This window comes from Ahaetulla prasina, chromosome 1, assembly GCF_028640845.1.
Source record: "Ahaetulla prasina isolate Xishuangbanna chromosome 1, ASM2864084v1, whole genome shotgun sequence".
In the NCBI taxonomy this organism is placed as follows: Eukaryota; Metazoa; Chordata; class Lepidosauria; order Squamata; family Colubridae; genus Ahaetulla; species Ahaetulla prasina.
In genome coordinates this window covers 71379360-71402511 of record NC_080539.1, presented here as the reverse complement: position 1 = coordinate 71402511, position 23152 = coordinate 71379360, and the positions used below count along the sequence as shown (strand labels likewise).

The 23152-nt window shown below is 38.0% G+C and overlaps 1 protein-coding gene across 1 annotated transcript in view; it reads right to left on the bottom strand.

The window, feature by feature from the left end:
* The window catches only part of MDGA1 (MAM domain containing glycosylphosphatidylinositol anchor 1), a 348213-nt gene that overhangs the window by 110030 nt on the left and 215031 nt on the right, over window positions 1-23152 (bottom strand). Inside the window, exons 9-10 of the mRNA XM_058178574.1 lie at window positions 3360-3629; window positions 241-386 (exon numbers count right to left, since the gene is read on the bottom strand). Of these exons, the coding sequence (XP_058034557.1) occupies window positions 241-386; window positions 3360-3629 (416 nt within the window). The remainder of the gene's footprint in view (window positions 1-240; window positions 387-3359; window positions 3630-23152) is intronic.

Genomic DNA, 23152 nt, shown 5'->3' with positions numbered 1-23152 from the left:
CAAATGCATATGCATCAGAATTTGTAATGAAAAGGTATGCCATACAACAGATTTCTCAGCCGTATAAAATGAGGAAAGAAGCATCATGCCATCTGCTGTAACCTGCTTTGCAAATACCAAATTCTAATCTAGGTAGGTAGGGGCAAAAGCATTCTTGTTTTCACTCTGCAACTATTGTCTGGGAAGCTGTCTTCAGCAGTAGCTGAATTTCTGCGTTTAAGCTGCTATGATAGATCTTACCTGGCGGACATCTAGACGGTAACTAAGAATGGGATCGACAGCATCAGGTTCCTTCTGAGTCCACTGTAAGACATAGGAGTAGTTCTTGGATTGCTTCCTCGTAGGATTGGGGGTATCATAGTAAAATTCTGGGCTATAAGCTTTAGCTGAGAAGCAGAAAAGAGAATGAGATCAAAAGAAAGAAGGGAAAGAACAGGAAGGAAAGTCATTATAAGTCAGTGAGATCCATAAGAATCTATGCCAGCAACTCATCAAGAGCTTTGAGCATGAAGGTCACAGACAACTAATCTTACCAAATACATATTTATTTTATTTTTAGATATTTTTAAACCACTTCATTGTTATCTTCATTCCCAGTATCTGCTACTTCTGGGAATTTGAATAGTAGAATTCATTGACCTCAATCAAGCCTAATAAAACTCTGCCTTCCAATCTACAACTAAACCAGCTTTGATTTTGCTGCTTCTTGTTAAAAAATAAATAAATAGAAAAAGTCACAAAATAGAAAAATAATAATAGAAAATGAAGAAGCTAAGGTGCTCTGACAAGCATCTGCCACAAAACCAATAATAACGTCATCATAACTTAAATTTGTTGATAAAAAATAGCATCTCTACATTTATTCAGTCAAGTATTCTCCAAGTTTCCTTCCAGGAGTGCTCTAGATGTCTCCTCTCCCACGTCATCCTTCTAAGCTCCCCTGTAAATTGATTTCATGTAGTTTTGGAGGAGTTGGGGTAGGTAAAGTGGAGGTGGAGGTGAGAATGGCTTATTTTTATTGCCACACTTTTGGAAGGGGGGTAATCATAACAAAAATGCAACATCCCAAATGCAGGACTACAGGTAGTCCTCAATGCTCAACCACAATTGAGCCCAACCTTTATGCTGCTAAGTGAGACATTTGTTAAGTGAATTTTGCCCCATTTATGACTTTTCTTGCCCCATTTATTAAGTGAATCACTGCAGTTCTTAAATTACAGCAGTAACACAAGTGAATCTGGTTTCCTTATTGACTTTGCTTTTCAGAAGGTCACAAAAGGGTGATCCCATGATGCTGGGACATTGCAACCATCATAAATGTGTTGCCAAGCATCCAAATGTAAATCACATGACCACGAGCATGCTGCAATGGTCATAAGTGTGAAAACATGATCATAAGTAACTTTTTACAGTGATGTAGTAACTTTGAATGGTCACTAAATGAACTGTTGTAAGTCAAAGACTATCTGTATTTTGCTGCAGAATATTGGTAATGCAATTTTGGATGCTGGGAGGCCACAATGTGGTGCTGGGAGCCGTTTGTGCCCTTAAGACTGACTACCAATAAAGTCCTTCCATTCACCCACCCCTTGTTATTGATTCTCAAGGAAGACACTATGGTTCCAAATCCCACTGTTTATCTCCAAAGCAAAAACTTTCCACAGAAAACCCTATCCGTATCCTTGCATTGGCCAATTTAAAATCACAAAAAAACATACAATGGGAAAATATTCAAAGACAAGCAATACATTTTACAGGTATTCCTTACTCTCAACGTTCTCTTCTTTTTCGTTCCTCTTTACCCACCCCTATTACTAGCTCAGCCATTCTTTTCTGCTCTAATTAAATGGAAATGATTCCACGTTTATTTTTATTAGCGGAGAATGGTAATATTGATGTTTACTTTTGCACCCCCTTTTCTTATTATTTTTATTGACTTATATTTTTGTGCATGCAGACATTCAGAGCCACCTTGGAGACTAATTGTTGCTTATTCAACTTGTATTGATTGTTAAGTCAAGTTTCATAACAAATTCAGAAATAAAATCAGAACAGACGATAATCATTATCTTATGCCCATTTTTATAATTAATTGATTCCCAAGATAGAAGACTCCATCTCTGGTGATATAATAATAAAGTTCATCATATCCTTTATAATTTTCTTCTTGCACATATAAATTACCCATGGAGCACTTTGCAACTATTTGAAGACACAGAAGAATTAAATGAATCTTAGACCCCACCTCTAAATCTACATGCTTGAACTTTGCTATAGTGGAAAATATTAATATAGATTTTGAAAGAATGAAAATTGTATGCCAGCAGCTATACCAACCATTGAGAGATGAAGGAATGGCATGTTTCTCTATTAAATTCACATATACTTTTACTGAAATGTGCAGAGATGGCATTTCTTTTGGTACAGGCCTGATATCATAAGTGCGCAAGAGGTTTCCGTGTGGTATACACCTGATGTTGTGATAAGGTGTAAAAGTTACCTAGCACTTTTATAGTAATTGGAAAATGCTGACTAAAGTAATTTATATTGACTGCAAAGAATGGACTCAGTCAAAGGATTGTATGCCTGCAAGAGGCCAACATCTATCAGACAAAGAGCCAAAAATAAAAATATATAAATAAAAAATCGGGGCAGTCCAAAGGGTATGTCTGACCTCTAGCCACTCATTTTCTGTGACAGTTTTTCAGGAAAACAGAATTAAAGGGTCAAAGAATATTTCAGATTCCCAAAGCCCAGATGTCATGGAAACAACGATACACATGAGTTAAACTTTCCATTTTTAAATCACCAGATCATATTTAATTACATGCTGCATTGTGGCATAAAGACTATTTTTTATTCATCAGCTCTACCAATTAAAAAACAGAAACTGCCCTCAGGCTTCCAAACTTAAAAGACACGCTAGCAAAATATAATATAGGAAACTAATCTTGGAGCGAACAATTCTATTCATAAGAGGCAGGTGAAGGAAAGTGGGAGTATTGGCACCTTATAGGAATCAATTTTTGTGCCATATTTTATCAACTAGGTATTGGATCCAGGCTTGCCCTTTCCTAAATGGACTGTCTCCTTCTGTTTGTAGGAAAGCTGGTGATGCAGAGGACATTCCTATTGGGAAGGTGAGTAAAATTTCTGCCCCAGCACTATCTTTCTGCTGTTCCGGGACTGTTCAGTAAATGGAGAGAAGGTAAAATTAGGTCTCCTTTTTTTTTTTTGGGTAGAGTCTCAATATGGGCAAATTTTCCATTTCATTCATCTACCAGTTATTAGCCAAGTCTAATCATACTACTATCCACTAAACAAGAAAAAAAATGTCAGATATTCTTTGCAAGACTTACCTGATACCTGGAATTTGCAAATCGCTACCCCAACATCATTGGAGATACTACATTCGTAGTTGCCACTAGTCTCCCGGCTTACAGTGTCCACTTTATATTCTGAATAGTCTTGCTGCTCTGTTGGAGGCACTGTTAGAAGACTACCATTAAATCTCCAGACAGCTGTGGCCACTTTCATAGGGCTTCCCTTTAACATGGTACATCGAAGGGTTACACTACGTCCCATGGCTTGCCGAATATCCTGGAAGACGGGTTCCACAACAGGGGAGACTAGAGACCAAAGAAAAGAAGAAATAGGTCTTATTCAGTGAGTTTATGGCAGATTATGCTGTGGACAAAATAGAAAGTATATTAATGCAAAATATCTTTCCATGGGTGAATTTTTATTTAAACTTGTGTTCCATTTCATGTTATTAGCTGCCATCTGGGTATTCAGATTCGAAATGAAAGCTTGAGCGTAAATGTATAAATTCATGGACATTATCCTATTCATAAATCATATGCATAAGTAAACAAATTGCTATGTGAAGAACCTTATTTAATATACCTGATAGATAAATAAATTGCTATGTGAAGAACCTTATTTCAGTCAATAAGATTGCCCTAGACATTAGGAAGGACGGATGGAAAGAATACATTAATAAACACAAGTATCTGAAAGATACGGATAGTTGCTAGTGCTTCCCACAGGACTGAACTCTGTATCGCCTATACCAGAGGAGTCATTCCTTCATTTTATTTAACAGTTCACCTACAGATGAAAATAGATGCTGATATTATTAAGCATGTATTCTTGGCAGTATGGGATTTTTCTCTACCACATAACACTGAATTGAGCATATCTAGTTTATAAGTTGATAGAGGTTCCCAACTGCAGGGCTTTACTACAGAAAAAGAATGGATTAAAGCCTGCCTATGATTAAGCTTGTTTTGTCCTATGATTTGAGATGGCCAGCTCCTTAGAGACTGCATTCCACAAACGGGTAGCTTTGTTGAAGTTTCCTTTCCCACAACAATAATTAATCAAAAGCAGTGAAAAAGTGAAAATCAATTTCATCCTCAAAACAAGCTTTGTTGGAATGTTTGAAAAAGTGGAGTGGCTTTTAAAGGATTTGACCTTCAGGTTCTTTATCTTTGTATATGACTCACATCAAAAACTGAACTAGTAAAACAAAAGGCAGGCTTAACAAATTAACATCTTAAGATAATTGCTCATAGTTTGAAATCCGGCAGGAGGTGAACTTTCCAAAGCAAGGATTAATTAAAGTAGCTTTTCCAGTTCTGGCCTGCTCCAGATAGATCAAAACTGGACCCTACAAATATCCATAAGCAGTCGTGCCCTATGTGAGAATGTCAGATCTGGGGAGACTAGTTTAAAACATGATACCAGGGAGTTCCTAGGACATTACACAATACCAGTATACCAGGTAGGCTCCTATACCAATTCCCTGTACCCCAAAGGACTGATATATTGTGGCTTTCAGAAGCTTCATAGGCAGCAATCAGCCTGTGTGACCTATACATAGCATGGTGATTTGCATTACTTCCAGGTCATATCAACAGTAGAGCAAGGCAGTGGTGGGATTCAGTCAGTTTGGGCCAGTTCGGGCGAACTGGTAGTTAAATTGCTGGCTGGCCTTTCCTCTCCCTGCCCCTTCCAGGAGTCCCCACATGCCCCATTTTGACTCCCAGATAAGTGCAGAGAGGCCTCCTAGGCCCAAAATGGGGCGCAGGGGGGGCAGCATATTCCCCCCCCCCTGCAATTTTGCTCCCAGGGGGGTGCAGGAGGCCGAGTGCTGTCTGTCATACCTCCTGGCCACGCCTACTATGGCCATGCCCATGCAGCCAGTCATTAGGGCAGAGAACTGGTTGTTAAATTATTTGAATCCCACTACTGGAGCAAGGCCTTTGAAAAGCACGAGCCTTTAAAAAAAAAGAGAGAAAGAAATGCAAACTTAATGTGACAAATTAAGGTGGCTATGTGTTCAGAACACAATTCTTGATTTAGAGTGGCTGATGGCTATCTGCTCCACATCCAGTTGGTCCTTCAGAAGAGGGACAACAGAACCTTCCTTGGAACTGTACATCATGCAGCTTTATGATAAGATGTATTGTATTTAAGGCCTGCAATATAATGGAGAGGTTCCTAGGGGAATTTGCTCTCGCTCTCTTAAATATTAAAAAATATATCAAATAAGTTCTCACTTACTTTTTTTTAGTGGCCTTCCCTTAATTTATATGCAACTACATAACAGTTCTACTTAATTATAGTCATTACTGCTAATTTGCATTTATAGTTTGAATAAGAATTTGCCTATTTTAGGACAATGTTTGCCCCCTTTTCTTTTTGAAGCACGAGTGAGCCTCTATCCAAATGAGAATCTTGAGAACTCAGTAGGAAATAACCACATGCAAAGACCTCCCGACTGATATTTGTGGAAATAAGGCACATACCATCTAATTCTACTCAAAATCTCTGTGTTCTCTGTGTTTTGCAGCACTCAAAAAAAAATGTGTAAAATATTCATATCATGCTGCTTGAACTGTACGTACCTTAAATATACTGCCCTGCATGTTAGTGTTTAATTATGCAGATGTCAGATGCTTCCTTTCTAAACTTTCAGAATTAAGCCACAAAACTAGTATATGTGATATGAAAAGCAGTAAAAAATGGGGACAAGGAAAGAGACACCAGAGCATCAGCCAGAAACCACAAGCAATGGTTTCTTGGACGAGTTCATATTCTGCAGTTTCAGAAACTGAGGTCAAAGTAATTACCCTCAACACCAAAATATTTTTGCAATAACTCAAGTTATGCTTCACTTTATTCTTTAAGAAGAAATTGACTGATACTTGAAATTCTGTGTCTACTCAGTTTTGTTTTGGATCCTAAATAGTTTGTGAGAATTCACTTATCTTTGCTGGATTACTGTAAATCTTTGTAGTAGACAATCATAAACACTCATAAACTATGTCTACTTCAGTAAAAGTATTATACAGCAGGAGGTAAGAAAGTAAGAGACCAACAAGTAGATAGATATTATTATTCCATAAACCTTTCACTTTCTCACTCTAAAGAGATTAGCTAATCTGGTATTTATTCTTCAACAGAAAGGTTGCTCCAAAACATAAGGTTGACTGGAATGTGATTAAGTTCTAAAACCCACTTCAATATCTATTTTCCTTTTGTGCTGCAGACAAAGGAAAAATCTCACCAAATACTAATATCTGATTGCCCAACACACTTAAAAACTGGATGTTAGGAATCCTCCACAGTGTAAATTGTAGGAGGGCCACCAAATAGGAGGCATTTTAGACATCCAGTGTGAGTCGTGGTTGAGTGAAGACATCTCTGTGAACAAGCAGAGCTGACAGCCATTGTGAAGAACGAAGGTGGATCAGTCCTTCAAATGTCTGTGGAAGACAGAATGGGAGAATGCCCATGAGTGTCCTCAGGGGTAGCTTCTTCCAAGGAGACCATAAAAATAATGGTCTCCCAAAGGTTTGAGCACCAGGAGCTAAAGGAAACGACATCTTTGCTTTCAGCATCAGGGGAGCCTTTAATAAGGAAATTAAACCAGCTGAACTTACTTTCTAATCACATTCAGAAATGTTCCTTATATTGGATACTATGTGAATATTGGATATTCTGGAAGAATGTTCTCTGGACAAATGAGAACAAAATAAAAAATGTTGGCTTGAAGGAAAAGTGTTATGTTTTATGAAAGGCAAAACACTGCATTCCATCGTAAGAACCTTATCATCTATAAATCATGGTGATTGAAGTATTATGGTTCGATCCTGCTTTGCTGTCTCTAATTCCTCCAAGCCATCATGCAGTTATCAAAAACACTTAATTGCCATTATTGCTGCCAGAGGAAGGCTACACCACTTACTGAAAGCAAATGTTCATATATTTTTGCTACACAGAAATATGTAGCTTTGGATCATTTTCCTCAAAAGAATAAATGAACAAATATAATGTTTTTTTTTAAAACTTGTATCTTTAATTCTCTACATAATTTTAGGATTTTTATGGAAAACAGGTTTCACTTTAGCTCATATTTATGCAGAAATATTAAAATTTCTGAAAAAGTCCACAAACTTTTAAGCACCACTATATGCATTCCTTTCTGCTTAGTATACAGATCTAAATTGCTATTCATACCTTTACATGCTGAGCACATTCAGAGATCCTCGAGCATAATGAACTCTGTTTTTGCTTGCCAATGGTCATGCTTCATCCCTATTCAACTAGTTGCCCAGAAAGCAGCTGGCCTACATCTGTATTGATTTCTGGAAGTACCTGAAGGGAACTTGCTTTGAAAAGAATGCTATGTTGATGTAACATAGAAGTCCTTTCTGAAAAATGTGAAGTATATTATCTTGCTCTGTTCCAAAACAGGTCAGATTACTCTGAGCTGGGTAAAGATGAAATAAAAATGAAATGAAACTATGATATAATAGGAAAGTCCATCAATTAGTGGCATTTTATCATTTGTCATTGTCATGTTGGCAATTCTGCTTCATTTGAGACATTCTGGATTTCCAGATTCGAGGGGGGGGGATGGAAAAATATGCTGAATCTTCTCACAAACTGTTTGAAAAGGCTGTATTTTCCTACTTTCGAGATACTAATAAAGAATATTTACTGTTTGTTCCTTTACTATTGAAAGGCAGAAGCTATCCATCACTTAAATATCTATATAGCGAATTCTAAGGCTGGTTGTTTTACCTGTTGTCATTAGTTTGGTCTTCTTTATGTTTAATTTTTGTCCCATTTTTTTTTAAATTTGTCCCTTATCTTTTATTACTGGAGTTTGCATATCCTTTGCATTTTTGGCTATGCAGGTAAGCATCAGCAGAGAATAGATTACTGATGTTTCTTCTTCCATATTTAAGACCACACTATTCTTCTTTCAATCCAACTGCCTTTAAAATATGTTCAGCATATAGGCTGATGCAGGTGTTTTATATCAGTTTGATCAAAGGATGTTTGAATATCAGTTGATAATCAGACATGACTTTAAAAACCCAACAGTGTTTATAAATTGGCTTTCATTCCACTGTGCAGTTGCTTGATACCATTTCCAGTTTGATTGATTGATCCAGGCCTCTGAGCAGAGATCTGGCAGATACAAGAGAAAAGCTGCCAGAGTAAAATGACCCTGGAAGACAATGTCCAGGGACTGGAAGGAGTGAACATATTCACACCAGTCTAAAGTGGCCAATAGTTAACAAGCTGATTCTGTCCTCTAAGGATGATTGCATTGGTAAAACTTTTGATAAGGTGAATCAGACTGTATCCATAACAAAACCTGTGTTAGGATAAGTAATATTCAATACAGTATTTGTATAAATAAGAACAATTTTAAAAAAGATATTGCTGGGGCATGATTGTGCCTCAGTTAGATAGACATAAGGTTTTGATGACAGTTAATAAAAGCACAATTTGAAAACAATATAAAGTAACCGGTTCAACTTAGCAGCTTAGCCGTCTCAGGTTTCCAATAGTGGCGAATATCTGCAGCCTGGGTGTAGGATGAGGGTGAAGGTTTGTTCTCTGAGCTTATGGGTTGGTTTCTGAACATTTCATTACCAGGTAAGATGTTACCTAGCCTGGTAACAAAACATTCAGAAACCAACCCACAAGCTCAGAGAATGAACCTTCACTCTCCTCTCAAGTTTGCTAAATATAAACATTTTTGCTGCTAGAGGAAGTATATCAGCGAGAGAGTTAGTTTGATGTCTCTTAGAAAGGAATCTCAAAGTCTAAAAGTAGCTATGAGGGAAGCCTACTTGCATATCCCGATCCTTGGGATAGTGGCAGATTTTTTTCTGCAGATTTCATTGCCTGCATAGAGTTGTTAGGGGGGATTGTAAAGTCTTTTGGATTCTATGGAAGAATATCTCTGATGGGAGTAGGCTCAACATCCAAGATAACACTGTAAATCTGATACAGATGTTAACTCAGCGAAAAACATTTTTGGATTATAATTCTGTCAATGTGCTTGAACCATATCTGAATTGTGGATTTCTCTAAACATAAAGTCTTAATATTACTAGCTTTAAATGATCTGTAAAATCAGAAAAAAAAATGCTTAGTAGTTTGGAGAGAATTTATTGTAATTTTTAATCTTATTTTAGGATCTATATTGTGTTGGCCACTACTGCTGATATTTATGTATTGCTTGGATATTAACAATAATCTGTAACTTTTAAAACAATATAATAAGTTTCCAATACTTGAAACCAATTAATTAAACATTGAGCAATGAAACCTAATTCTATGATGCTTGTAAACTCTCTGTTTATTGCCTTCATGTTTCATATTTCTGAATTTCCTTTATATATTTTGAAAAAGGTTAATAATATACATATAATTTAAGAATAATCAAAACGATCTTTCAGGTTATTGAGTTTCAAGATATGTATAGAAGTCATAAGCAAGACTTTTTTCTATGCCGGAAAACAGATCAATTGACAGTAAAGTTGTTTTAACAAGAGAGTCACTTGCCCCCTATAACTGGCCCCAGTCAATATTGCTGTGCTGTTACATCTAAGCACCTCAGCCCCCCATTAAGCAGCAATCGACTGATTTCCCCTGTCAATATGTTTTAACTGAAGCAGAAGCTAGAAAAACACTGCAACGTCATTGAGATATTCCAGGATTCCACCTCCGAGTTTCCTATCTTAGCAGACTCTAGCAAATTAGTTCTGCAGTTAGAAGAATAGAGGTGTAATTTCACAAATTCAGTAATTATTTTCTACTCAACCGGAAGGAAGCACAAAGATGTGAGAAAACATTATTTCAAGGAGAGTAATGGCAACACCTTGAAGTGAAATAACATTAAAGTAGGTATCGCAAAGAATAAAAGGACTCAGACCTCATATTGTCAGATCTATATTGACCAAGAGCAAGCTGGGCAGAGTTTTGAGTACAACTGCACAGGATGCCTGGTGATATAAAGTCAAATACTCTATTCAAGTAGGAACATTGAAAAAAAAACCCACAACTTCAAATCATGTATCCAGTACCATGCAGCTGTTGAGCATATTAGTGAAGATTCTAGTTGCTCCAGTAGTATTCATACTGCGCTGTGATCCTTGAAACCAATAGTGCTGGCTTCTCTCCAGAGCCAATGTTGTGCTGAAAGTTAGTTTGAAAGACTGTTCTTGACCTGAGGTCATGGAGGGAGTTTCAGGTTGAGTGACCTTTGCTCTTGGGCGCCCCACTTGTGTTCTAACACATCAAAGTATCATATTGCCTGTCCTTATCATGGAATCAAAGATTCAAAGGCAACGGCGTTGGGGACATTTTGCCAAAGGTTATTCTTTTAATTCCCAATGGTTACTTTTTAATGACAGAGTTAAGCAGATAATTAGGGGTTGCAATTCTATGCTTACTTGCTTGAGAGAAATGGAAATGAACGAGAAAGCCCTGAATTTCTTATTTTCCATTTTTCCATAATATAGCATTGATAGAGATGGATACATCCATCTGTTTCATATTCTATAACATTCACATGTTTTATGCACAAGTTCATTTTGTTCTGCTTCTGCTTCAGCTTCAGCTTATGGAATTTTAAAAATATCTTCACATCAAAAATTTGCATACATGTTTTGTCCTAATATACTCATTTGTTTGCAAGCAGTTTGCTCTAGGCCTTTTTGTCTGCAATTTCCTCCAATGCACACAATTTTATAAGTAATTTCCTTGAATGCTCACATATCTTTGACTGGAAAACTGCATGGCAAAATTTGGAGGAGCATAAAAATCCAAAATCCATGCTTCCTTTCAAAAATAGGTAGCTAGCAGATCTGAGCTGAAAAAAAACCCACCTGTGGACACCTAGATAGCAGCAAAGAGTTCATCTTCTGTATCTCATTGCTTTTAACTGAAGCCAGCCAGATTTTTGTAGTCCAAAGATGATAATTCCAGAAAAGGAACAAATAATCATTAAAACAATCAAACAATGTTTTCTCCTAATCTCTAATACTATTGTAGGGCATATTATGATTGTAGTGTGAAGCTTTTTCCTATTGCTCACATCATTCTTTACCTACTTGCTAGAATTGGAAAAATCAAATGTAATGAAATGCCTTTTTTATGGAATAGTATTTAAGGAAAACTTCCTTCCTTCCTTCCTTTTGTGAAATTATTGCTTGAATGGCAGCCATGTTTGTTTTACATCTTACCCAGATGAACGTGGCTTAGTTCATTGAACTGAAGAATCAATGCACAGGGTGAGTCTCTCAACTGTATGTGGTACTTTGGCTGGATTGTGCCTCTTATGCTTAACACAATGATGGAAATTGACATTAAATAGCAATAAGAAGAAGAAAAGTGTGTTTGTCAGTTCTATTTTCTAAAGACTGAGAGAGTTGTGTGAACCATATACATTTTGAGTAAGGTTGCTGTAATAATAGTCTACAGCTAATTAGTCTTTTCTCAGAGGAGTGACATATGACAGTCAATTTGCTGTGAGACAGATGACAGTGATCTTCCTTGATGTTAGAACTCAGCATTTACACCTACCTAAGCCAATTAACTGAACTAGCCAAATTGTCTTCAGATAAATGGTACTCCCACTCAATGACTTACTTCCTTATCATTAATTGATCATGCCCCAGATTTTACATTACAAATGCTGGAGAAAATGTCATCCTGAGTGGAATTATTTTGTTTGACCTTTTTGCTTCCAGCTTGCCCAAATGCCTCAACTTGAAATAGCCACTCACTAGGTGCACTGAAGCTTAGATTAGAAGCTGTGTCCAATTAAAACATGCTAACAAGACACTATAAAGGGAAATGCTCAGGTGTAGCCCTGCCATTCTTGTAACTCAGTTATTGTGAACTCTGGAATTACAACACATGCTATCTTCTTAATTTTAAATGATGTACTGCTTTGGGGATGGGTTTTGGGTTGTGTTCAAAAAAATCAGATAAAGAAATAAGCCCTTCCTGTCTATACTTTATTAGTGCAAATAATTTATAGCAGAGCTATAAATGATCAGATAAAGGTATCTGATCGTTCCTTACCAAGCATAGGACAAAAAAATGATCCAAGCACTGGAAAGCCTACCCTATAGATTCATTATTGTGCCAGGAAGAAGAAATAACTAGGATTGTAATTGGTACAAATGGTTTCTTCTCTGTTGATTTATTTAATTGATTCCTGACCAATTGATTCTATGAACTGGTTAGATGTTTCCATGATGCACTAGGCAGTGTGAAAATAAATTGGAAAAATTTCTTGGAATCCCAAGAATTCAGATTCCCGGGTCCTCCTACATACCCTGGTATGGTCATTGGAGATGTTTGAAGATGGGAACTACCTTGGGAATATGGAATGATAGAATATATGAGCTGGAAATTTCTTCTAGATCAATTAAACTATTCCTGTTGAGTAGAAGAATCTTTTAAATCATCCCTGAGAAGTGGGCAACCATCCTGCATTTGAAACCTCTATTAGCCCAGCATACCTAGGATCTGATGTCGATTTCTACTTTTGAACTGTCAGCATTCCAGAACAGCCCAACTCCTATGAAAAACTCCGAGACAGGCATCATCTCAAATGTTTCATTTAATAGAGGAGGTTTACTGGCACATCAGGGAATACCCGAATCTGAGAATTCTGGGTTTTCCCTCAGTAAATCAAAATCCCAAATCCATCCCCTGCACCCATCAGTCCATCACATGGTCCAATCCCAATCCGTCCCAACTCGAGATATCACTTCAGCCACTCCTCCTCCAGGTGCAGGAATACCATGACCTTGATTGAAAAGAAGAATGATTTTATGGCTAACTACATTCCCTCTACTAAATCCCCCTTCCCAATTTCCCAAGCACAAAAATGTGGCAGTTTCCGGTGTTAATATGGTTTCCAAAGCTGACATGGACATTGGGGACCATAGCTGCCTTTCAAGCAGTTTACAGATGCAAAAGAGTTGTTTTATATCTATATAAGAAACAATTGGTGAACTCGTGACTCCCGATACAAAAAGCAAGAAACTCATCACTAAAGGATGAGTTCTGACTAGTAGAAGGAATGGAAAGCTTATGCAATTAACTACCATATTTTTGGAGTATAAGATGCTCCAGACTATAAGATGCACCTACCTTTTGGGGTGAGGAAAACAAGAAAAAGAAATCTGCCTCTGCCTCCCAGCAATTTTGCCTCCTTGCAGCAAACAGCAAATGGCCTACTTTACTTTCATTTTCGTTTTCAGCATAGCTTGATTAGCACAAGAAAAAAAAATCTTCCAACAATTTACCTCCTTGCAGCAAGCAGCAGAGGCCCACGGAAAACAGTTGGGAGTTGGGAGGCCGATCCAACAATCAACTTATGCTAATTAGGCTGTGCTGAAGCTGAAATGGGCTGTTTCTTCTTGCTGCTTGCTGCAAGGAGGTAAATTGCTGGGAGGCAGAGGCCAAAGGGTGGGGGCCAGTGGGCAGGGCTATGTTCAATGTATAAGAAACACCTAAATTTTCACCCCCTTTTAAGGGGGGAAAGATGTGTCACATATGTTCTGTCTCTGCCTTCAATGTGATTTTCTTCCTGTTCTCTTTCTCTATAGTTTTAGATTGTTTCATTGGAGCAAGGACTTACCTCTTGCATTCTATAAATGACCAGCATGTAAAGAATATATGAACCTCCAAATGTAGTTTCTAATTTATACAATATCATTTCCAAAATCTTGGATTTCAAAGCAATGCTATACCTCATTCTCTTATCTTGTTTGTTCACTTTCCATCAGTATCTGCTTATATAAATAGGTTCATTACACTCCCAGACCATTGAAACTTTATTCACCGTGTACAAAATTCACATATTGCACTATATCATGATTTCCCTTGTGTAAAAAAAATGCATCCTCCTATATATCAGAACTCTTGTTTGACAAATCGCAAGATTTGTTATATATTGCTGAAACTGAAAAAAAAATCATGGAATAAATAAATCCAAAAATTGCTTTAAGCAGTGAGAAGAAATCTAGAGGATGTGCACAAATCACTTGGTAGATAGAGAACCATATGCAATGTTGGCTAGCAAAGGTTCTTCACTCAATTGAAATTGCATACCTTGTTTGGTAGAGAATATTCCTTGAAATTATTTATTTTATTTATTTTTGTTTATTGTATTTATTTGTAAAATTTATTGGCTGCACATCTTACCATGGGGTTACTCTGGGTGGTTTATTAGGAAACATAATATGAAAAATCTTACCAAAACTGGCAGTTTTTATATTCTGTTCTGTTCTCTATTCTTCTTCTTGGGAACTAGATCCTCAATAGCTCTAAGCCAGCTTGGTTCTATAGTTTCTTTGGATTCTAGCAATACTGCTTTATTTGTTTCCTAAAGTTTGTAGAATAGGATATGTAGTAGAGGAATGCACATAAGTAACATCAGAAAGTGGGAAGCCTCCCACCCCCTTGAATGAAACATTTGGGGAAATATTAAAAGAGGCAGAATATTATATTTCCCCTAATGGAGAAGAAACATGTTCTTAAAGGCAGAAAGCAGCCCCAATCCTCCTGCTACAGAAAAATAAAACCTCAAGTAGAAGCCTGAAGTCTTTAGAGATGGATATTTTGTACCCATTAAGAAAGCCAGGCCGGACTTCCGGCAGTGATGTCATCGTGGAGCAGGGTGAGGAAACAGATCTCTGTCCCTAAACCAGGAGTGAAATCTAAAAATTTTCCCTACCGGTTCTGTGGACGTGGCTTAATTGGTGGGCATGGCTTGGTGGTCAGATGACTGGGTGGGCGTGGCCAATAACAATAAATAATAAAAATAATAAACAAAGTATAAAAAATAATAAGAGGTACCAAAAACCAACTTTCACACTTTACACACACACAACACAACTGACACACACATACACACACACAAAATGCCACATACAGTTTTCTGAGATTTTGTGTGTTTGTGTAGTTAGAGTGAAACACTACAGAAACACACCAAATCTCAGAAAGCTGCACAAATATTTTATTTTATTTTTATTTTATTTTATTGTGGACTTCAATTCCCAAAGTTCCTCAGCCAGCAAAGCCAGCCAGCATTAGTTGATCCCTGAGGAAATAGATTAGCTAAGCAATTGATTCTGTCTGGCTGAAAGTGAAACTGGGGCTTTCGGGCTGGAAAAAAAGCCATGTATTCATCAGTAATCAGGTAACTGCCTTAGAATCTCTACTCTTACTTGTAGAAAACATGTTTTCTACAAGTAAGAGTACAAGTAAGTTCTGCTGATGAGGAACTCAGGTGAGATCGCCAGAGGAGTTTTAAGTTTAAAGGCTCTGCCGATCTCAACTGAGGGGTGGGATCCTCAAAGGCTTTTTTTTTTACTTTTAAAGGCATGTTTCAGCTGAAGAAAAACCAGCTTTTAAAAGTAAAAAAAGAAAACCTCTGATGATGGTGCGGCTCAGCAGAGGTGGGAGGGTGGGGGGCAGGGATTTTTGCTACCGGTCCTCCGAACCAGCAGCTGCCATCGCTACCGGATCGTGCAACCCGGTCCAAACCGGGAGCATTTCACCCCTGCCCTAAACCCTGAAAAATCTTCTCTAAGAGCCCGCTTTTAGGGCATTATCGATCTTGGAGAGATTGATAAATTAAAGAGGAAGCTCCGTAGGTGCTGGGGGTGGAAAGCAACTACCCGAGTAGTCAGGAGCAGCACTCTTAAACTGGTGGAGAGGAAGTTGGTCTTTATGGCCGGCCTAGAGCGATGACTTCTGCAAAAGTGGGAAGCAAAGAGTGAAAAGCAACAGCAGCGCTCGACAGAGGAAAAACCCCAGAAGAAGATGAGAGGCATGTGATAAAGAGAAGGCGAAGAGAAAAGGCAGAGAGAGAGTGACACAGCATGTCTGTGAAGGCAGCTAAAATGGAGTAAACTGCAGATCAGAGAAAGAGACTGAGAACAGCGCACAGCAGTTTGGGGCCCAGATTGAAATCTACAAATTGCAACGATTGGTGAGTGAGAGACTTAAAGAAAAATGAGCTGAGATAATAAAAGGAGATGAAGAGAATTTAAAAACATAAATAAGGACTGATTAAAACTAAAGATTTAAATTTGAACCGGAAAATAGAGACTATATATACATGTAGATAAAATGGCAAGGTATGAAACAAAATGAATAGTCAGAAGGATAGATAGGATAGAAGCTAAAAAGAAATAAGAGAGAATGCGACAAAAAAGAAAAGTTTAATTAAACGAAACAAGAGGGGGAACAAGGATGTAAATATGAGAGGAATAAGGAAACGAAGCTGATGTGAAGAAGGAATATAGGTTCTATGTCAATGTATGTTATGTACTGTTGTTCTTTTTTGTTAAAAAATAAAAAATATATATTAAGAAAGCCAGACCACCCTATTCATAAACAAAATGACTTCAGCCACCGGTCCCATAGAAGGGTGGAGTTGATGGAATTAAAAAGTAGAAAAACAAAAACTCCTAAAATCTACATTCCCCACCCAGCTCCAAGGACAGGGCATGACCTCCCAGCTACAATGGGAGCTAGGCAGCAATAATTAGTACTAAAAGGGCACACTCAAGCACAGGTCAAAGTACATTTCACAACCAACAGGCATTTCAATCACAAAACCCCAAAGAATGTCTAAAAGACCACCTATCATTTTGTCAGCCACCCCAGAAACATGCTTCTGTCACTAAAGTTTCTGGAAAACCAAATAAACAGCCTCCATTTTATTTCCAGCGTCTTTCTCCCAGCTTGGAAACGGATCAGTTTCTTCTTTAACAGGAACATCTATGACTTTGATACCTCAGTGGAGGATGTAGACATGGAAGACATTTCTGACATTTGCTAAATGCATATCATAATCTTCAATTTGGGCCTTCAAGATCTTCACATCAAGCACTCAGAGAAATAGGCCTGAACTAAAATTGCTTACCAGACCTATCTATTATACTGCTGGCAAAAGCAGCTTCTATTGCTATGTAATGAAAGCAAGGACTTCTTCGGGATTAAGTGGAAGGATAAAAGAAGCTTGAGGCCACATTTCACTCTTGAAAAAAACAGCTCCTGACAAGATCACACTGGCATTTATTCTAGCTCTTAACATTTCCCTTTCCTATCCTCTTTCTCTGATCTTAAGCACTCAGGAGTACAATGCATTATTTTACATTTAAGTTTAATTTCCTATGGGGAGAAATATTGCCTTGAGTTCTAAATGCCAGTAGAATCACATGCAAACTAAATTGCACTCTTCTTACCCTCTCTCCTCCCGCCCATCTTTTCTTCTAAGTAACATGGTAGGGGCTAAAGAAAGATTGAAGCACTTCAGGAGGAGCTTGGAAAGAGAAACAGCACCCAAGCATTGAGGATCAGTTAATGAAGATAATCTCGTTCTGCTGTACTAAATCCCATTTGCAATTTGTATTATTAAGTTTATCACAATTTTATTTTGCTCAGCAAGATAAGATAGAGTCACTTTGGAATAAGAAAGAAGGCAGAAGTCTTCTCCAACGATTAATAGCATTGCATTGTCTTGCATGATAGTGTAGTCAGCAACTTTTGTTTACAAAATTGTAAATCTCACAAGATCACCAACAGTTGTGATATATTCCATCCCATCCCCATATATTTTATTATTTACAATTCAAACAGCAACATCTTATTTGATAAAGGTGAAATCCCTTCAATTTTGGCAGTTTTGGTCACCACGATGTAAAAAGATGCTGAGACTCTAGAAAGAGTGCAGAGAAGAGCAACAAAGATGATTAGAGGACTGGAGGCTAAAACATATGAAGAACGGTTGCAGGAACTGGGTATGTCTAGTTTAATAAAAAGAAGGACTAGGGGAGACATGATAGCTGTGTTCCAATATCTCAGGGGATGCCACAAAGAAGAGGGAGTCGGGCTGTTCTCCAAAGCACCTGATGGTAGAACAAGAAGCAACGGGTGGAAACTGATCAAGGAAAGAAGCAACTTAGAACTAAGGAGAAATTTCCTGACAGTTAGAACAATTAATCAGTGGAACAACTTGCCTTCAGAAGTTGTGAATGCTCCAACACTGGAAATTTTTAAGAAAATGTTGGATAACCATCTGACTGAGATGCTGTAGGGTTTCCTGCCTGGGCAGGGGGTTGGACTAGAAGGCGTCCAAAGTCCCTTTCAACTCTGTTGTTGTTGTTGTTGTTGTTGTTATTATCATCAGATTTTGGATACAAGGGTACACACATCAACACAAGTATCTAAAGTGTCAGATGCTATTTTTGCAATCTTACCCTATTAAATATAAAATCTAATATTCACATATTACAATTTTAATAAATGTGTCACCATCACAGTGAGGCTTTGGTGGGGGGTGGGGAATGCCCAAAGGTATCCAGTGAACATTATTACTGGACTGGTTTCTCATTGAAATGTCCAAGCTGAAGTTCAAGATTACCTCATACAGCTTGAAGAAAGGGAAAAAAAGGATGAAAATACAATGAAGTACTTTGAAAACTGTATAATGTATTATTTGGAAAATAGTGGAATTTTGTTTATATTTTAATTTTGATACCATTTTCTGCATCTCCAGGATCAGTACAGATAGTCCTCAACTTGCAACAGTTTATTTAGTGACCATTCAAAATTACAGCGGAAAAAAGTGACTTATGACCATTTTTCACACTTATGACTGTTGCAGCATCCTCATGTGATCGAACTTCAGATGCTTTGCAACTGGCTCATACTTATGACCGTTGCTGTGTTCCAAGATGATATGATCCCCTTTTGCAACCTTCTGACAAGCAAAGTCAATGGGGAAGCCAGATTCACTTAACAAACGGGTTACTATTTGAACAATTATGGTGATTCACTTAACAACGATGGCAAGAAAGATCGTAAAATGGGCCAAAACTCACTTAACAAATATCTCACTTAACAACAAAAAGCTTGGGCTCAATTGTGGTCATAAGTGGAGGGCTACCTGTATCTTCTAGATCAGGGGTCTCCAACCTTGGTAACTTTAAGCCTGGCGGACTTCAACTCCCAGAATTCCCCAGCCAGCAAAGCTGGCTGGGGAATTCTGGGATTTGAAGTCCGCCAGGCTTAAAGTTACCAAGGTTGGAGACACCTTGTCAGCCTCCGCTTATTGTTTTAAAAGTATATTGTTTTAAAAGTATACTACTCTATATTTAGTAGAGTGTTTAACTGTTTTATTACTTCGTTAAAGGTTTTATTGCTATTGATTGTCATGCATGATTTATGGGGGAAGGAGGGTGTGTAGTTCTGTAAGCATTCCAACCAGAAGATAGACAGAGGGATAACATCGGAAGTGAAGCAGCATGTGGCCAAGGAGGAGAAGGATGTTGGGCTGATGACTGTGTGAACTCTGGAGGGGGAGGGTTCAAGAGAGGATATACTTTTGTACAGTAGTAATTAGTTTCAGTTCTAGCTAAGCTTTGTTTGCAATCTGACGTGTTTAGTAAAAATTACCAATCTCTTCAAAATTAAGGAGTTGGGTCTTTATTTTCTTAAACATTGATCGGAGGCAAGCTGACACCCCTGTTCTAGATGCTTCCTGCTAAGAAAAACTGTTCTGGGCATTATGCTATTCAGTAATAAAGAGTTGGGGCGGGGTTGGTAGTTACTAATTAATATGAACTAACCGCTTCACTAATCACAGTACATTGTATACAAGTTACTCCACACCTTTTAAGATGCACTGGCTTTTAAGTAGGGGATGCTTTTATCCTCAAGAACTTGTTTTCAAATATTCATGTCTTTCTGATGCCTTTAGTTTCTGATGTGGGAACTATTTCAGAGAGGGCACTTTCAGACCAGTTTTTCAACTTTTAAAGGAAGATAATGCCATTAGAAGACTGAATCAGAGGAAGATAATTTCCTGTTTCAGATTATTTACTTCCACAAAACTATAGACCTCATGCAGAATGGCTGGATTTATATGTACCAGGAGGAAAACAGAAAATTCTGTGGCACACTGGATTGTTCAATTATTGGACGGGACACCCCTATTTGCCATCAACATGTGGAAAAATAATTTGGGTTATTAAGAAAAGCTTCTTAACAATAAAAAATAGTTTGACAGCAAAACTAATTACCTTCAGAAAAGTTAGACTCCATTATGCAAGAGGTTGACAAGTATCTGTAGGGGATGGTTTAATTAGGATGTCTGCATTTAACATGGGATTGAACTCAATGAGCCTAATCTCCCCTTCCAAATTATAGCAATAGCACATAGATTTATATACAGCTTCACAGTGCTTTACAGCCCTCTCTAAGCTGCTTACAGAGTCAGCCTATTGCCCCCAACAATCTGGGTCCTCATTTTACCCACCTCAGAAGGATGGAAGGCTGAGTCAACCTCAGCCAATTTCTTGCTGAAACGGATACAAGACATACATACATACATATATACATACATACATACATACATACATGTTTTCATAGGTTTTCACGGGTATAGGTATGTAGGTCTTGGCATATTCAGGTCTTTTCCTGTGTAAGGTTGAGAGTATCTTGGTGACGTTTCAACGAGGTCTCACTCATCATCTTCAGGCTGGTGCTTTCGGCTTCGTGCTTGTGCGAGCAAAGCATGGTTGGAGCTGCCGTCTCTCAATAAATACTGGTGGGGAGGTGGGGAGTGTTGCTGTGAGCGGGTTGGTTGGCTGTGTGGTTGCATCTTGATTGGTAGATGGAGTGGGTGTTTGCAGATTGGTCGAGGTGGGGAGTGTTGCTGTGAGCAGGTTGGTTGGTTGTGTGGTTGCATCTTGATTGGTAGATGGAGTGGGTGTTTGCAGATTGGTCAGCTGTTTCATAGCATCCTGTGTGGGTGTGGTCCTAGTCTTTTGTTCCTGAGCTTTGGTATTGTGGGCTCTGGAGTTCTGTGATGTGATGTCTTGAGCAGATGGCTGTGATGCAGCATCCTGGGTTTTGGTTTGGCTCCGAGTCCGAGCCAAAGACATGACAAGACCTCGGACTTGGAGCCATACACATATAAAAATGTGTATATATGTGTACACACACACACATACAAATCTCTTGGCCAACTCCCAACAATAAACTGAGGTGAAATATAGTACACTGCAGTACAATATATATTAGCCTAAAAATATATTTCCATTATTTCAAAGCTCTCCTTGTTGATAACATTTCTGAACTGCTGCAAAAATATATAAAGAGATTGTATGAGTTAATTTCTATTAAAAGTTAAAAAAAACTAATACAAAGTAATATAAAGTAAGAAAGAAAAGAGAAAAAGCAAAGAGAAAGCAAAACGTACATGAAAAGAAAAAAAGTTTAAAAAGTTGAAAAGAAAAAAGGTACTAAGAAGTGACTTCTGATAGTCTTCACGACATTTATTAAATACAATCATACTTCAGCATCTCTCTCTCTCTAAGAAAGAAAGCACAGAAAGCACAGCTCCACAATACAGTCCTTTCAGCAGTTCCAAGATGGCTTCACACCAGTGGTGGGTTGCCCCCGGATCAGACCGGTTCGCAAGAACTGGTAGCAAAACCGGTGGGAGGCTCCGCCCAATGACCCGGATGTCCTCAGGAAGCTTCTGTGCATGTGTGTGTAGCCCCGTTGCGAACCGGTAGTAAAGGTGAGTAGAACCCACCCCTGCTTTACACCCATTTGCCCCAGACAGGTGACCCATTTTTACAAGAGATGCTTAAAAAAGCCGAGGACAGGTTTTAGTGTAGGTTTAATTGTGGTAGTGGTGCTGGTGGTAATATCACCAAAAGATTTTTCACAGATAGGTAAAAACAGGTTTTAATTGCTATCCATAGTACTGGGATTAAAGGAGTGTGACGGATCCATCATGTACAGCAAGTTACTTGTGTATACAAGCCTTTGATTGCCATAGAATTTGTAGATTAATTGCTATGTGTCAATTATTAAGAAATGCAGTTGTTGTCTACAATGAATGTAAATCATTCAGAGTACCATGCTACTCCTTGATTGCATAAATAATCATCAGTACATGACATTGTTCTTTGCAGCTATAAAGTCCCTATATACATTATGTCCTCCTCCTACTTCATCTTCCTTGACATTATACCGCAGATGATTCAGAAAAGTTTAAAAGGTAGACAGTGACACTTGCACTTGTCAAAGATGAGCCAAATTAGAAAATCTTTCTACCCAATGATACTGAAAATGCTACTCCTGGCTCTGATTTTCATGTGGAATATAGTTGCCCAATAGGAATTGCACAGAGACCTTTGAACCCCCTAACATTTTCGCGCATTCTACTGAACAGCTATCAGCTTGGAATGACTTTGGTCATTATGGCATTGGCTTACATTCAAAGTAGCATTCTGGAGAAGAAAGACTTCATAGCCTGCTACCAGCTGCTTGAGCAACCCCACCACATCTGTTCATTTGGTTCTCTTTTCACAGAGTAATTGAAAGTTAAGCCTTCTGTTGCTGCAGGTAAAGTGATGCTGAAGACAGCAAAAACTATTTGAGGGGAAGAAGGTTAAGATCACCGTATCAAAAAGTAAGGCAATACAACTTAAAAATACCATTTATTGCAGGGTTGAATGAATTATTGACCAGGGAGCAGATGACAGATGAATTTTATTTTCAATAACTATTGTTGTTATGAGGATGGTCACTATTTCCTAAATTGCTATTGTTTGCTCAGGGAACCCATGTACCTACAAGCACAGAACTTTGTAATCATCCAAAGCTCGGATATTTACCAGCATATATTATTCAGAGATCTGAATAGTCTTCAGGAATAGATTTGGAAAGGATGGAGACATGCCAGAAATTGTTCCCTTCTCATCTTAGTGATAAGAAACAGACTTTTTTT